At 38.8% G+C, this 1,912-nt stretch overlaps 1 protein-coding gene across 3 annotated transcripts in view; it reads right to left on the bottom strand.

Moving 5' to 3' along the window:
• LOC111664042 (uncharacterized) overlaps positions 1 to 447 on the bottom strand; it is a 17,619-nt gene extending 17,172 nt beyond the window's left edge. For all 3 annotated transcript variants that reach the window (XM_023418486.2, XM_023418489.2, XM_023418487.2), the window contains exon 1: positions 289 to 447. In XM_023418486.2, coding sequence (XP_023274254.1) covers positions 289 to 383 — 95 coding nt within the window. In that variant the 5' untranslated portion in view covers positions 384 to 447. The remainder of the gene's footprint in view (positions 1 to 288) is intronic.
• Positions 448 to 1,912: the final 1,465 nt, after the last annotated feature.

Raw genomic sequence — 1,912 nt, 5'->3', positions numbered from 1 at the left:
GCGCGCACACACCTCTTTGGAGCTGCTTTGTAAGGTGGAATTAACGTTGAAAAAACAAGCTAGCATGAGACAAACGAGCGACTTTCTCACAGAATGTTTTTCGACTGTACTTTTACTCACTGACAAACTTGACAAATAACGTATGTTTACAACTTTAGCTCCATCAAAAACACCCTCACACATACATGCGCGCACACACCCACCGAGTCTGGCTGTCATTGGAGAGGAAAACATTATCATGACAGTTTTGTACTATTGTATATAGTCATGGTTAATTGACTCCCTCACCCTCGCAGTGGCGGTGCCGGTTTGACGCCTTCTCCGTCGCTGTCCAGGCTGTGTGGGTCCCGGTAGTCGAAGAGCGAGCGTACGGTCTCCGCCATGTTCACGCCAGCGATTGCTGATGTTCCGCCGCCGCACTGTTCAGCCTCTCGCTCTTCTCTCCAGCCGCTCAACTGGCTCACACCAAGGTTATTCCAGCCGCTCCCACCGCGGCGCAGCGGAGGGGTGCAGAAAGCGCGACAGGCGATAAAATAGTCCCCACTATAGGCTATCGTATCTTCTCTGTCATCCAAAATCGGACGATGGGGGTTTTTAAAACACAGTGTTTAAATGGAGCAGCTTTGGAGGGATGACCATCAAACTGCGGGTCACTTTTAATAAATAGGATGGTGGTAGCCACCCCCGCAGAGAAATGGACGCGTTCACCGAGCAGATGAAAAAAAGTAGACCGTTTCTAAGAAGAGTGATTAGCTCGCTAACTGAGAGAAGAAATTAGTAAAATAACGTAGTGGCGAAGACAAACATTCATGTGAAGTTTGTTTTTCAAACAGAAAAACATTAAAGTACCCTGGGAAACATTTTCTGGTAGGCTACTGTTTACAAACTCATATGTACATCTTGATATTCAAGCAACAGGTTAACACAATCCCCTCTTAAAATATGTGATATCTGTGCATTAATATATGATTAATTGATCATTGATCAGTGTCTTCTGTCGTTTCTTCTCTGCCCAAGTCTTAAAATACCTAATTTAATGAGACTGTTCAAATAAGCAAATGAGATATGGCTGTCTTCAATGTACTTGTTGAAACATAATCTTCTGTTGCTATCTGCTAATTTTGCTAATTGCTTTATTTTAGCTTAAACAATGAATGGCAAACTGTAATATGTGTCTAGATAAACTTTTATCAGCAATGTGTCATATTTGTCATCACTTCCAGATAGCTATTCATATTTATATATATTTTTATATATGATATATTCCAGATGATAACTGACCACTGAGTTGGTGTGTTTGTTGGTGAGAGCTTCTTGGCACTTTTACAATATTGCACATGAGATTTAATATAATTTATTATTAATTAAGCTTTTCAACAGAGACCTTCATACGTTTTGTTTATACCCTCCTTTATAATGACGCATAAAACAATCCCAGTGTTAGCTTTACTTTTGACGAACCATTTGTTTACTGGTGTAACATACAATTCAATGGAGATCTCAAAAGTCTGGATAAATCTGTTTTTTGAAAACAAGAAGTGTCACAATGACTACATTGTCTATGACAATAGCATCCATCAACATCTGATTAAAACTCATTTTAGTAATCATATTTGCATGTTAATTTATCATATGTAATTTTGTTATTTTTCTGGTCCGCAATTGTTAGAATCAGTGAGTTATATACAACTAACCACAGGTCAAAGTGAGAAATATCCTGATTTAAAAAATAAGGTTTCTGCTGGAAACACATGGCATTCAGTACATTACATTGTGTTCCAGGGGTTAGCTAATGAAATGCTAATCAATGAGGAGAGCAGGCTAACACTAACACTGATTAGCCACTTTCTACCCTCTACTCACATTTAGTTTATGATTTTTATAATAAAGTTATAAGGATGAAAATCATTCA

Source organism: Seriola lalandi, unplaced genomic scaffold (assembly GCF_002814215.2).
Source record: "Seriola lalandi dorsalis isolate HSWRI2012SDOR001 ecotype SW California unplaced genomic scaffold, Sedor1 jcf7180002054582, whole genome shotgun sequence".
Classification (NCBI taxonomy): Eukaryota; Metazoa; Chordata; class Actinopteri; order Carangiformes; family Carangidae; genus Seriola; species Seriola lalandi.
Note: the sequence above shows the minus strand (reverse complement) of the source record. Positions and strands in the feature narration are given on the sequence as shown.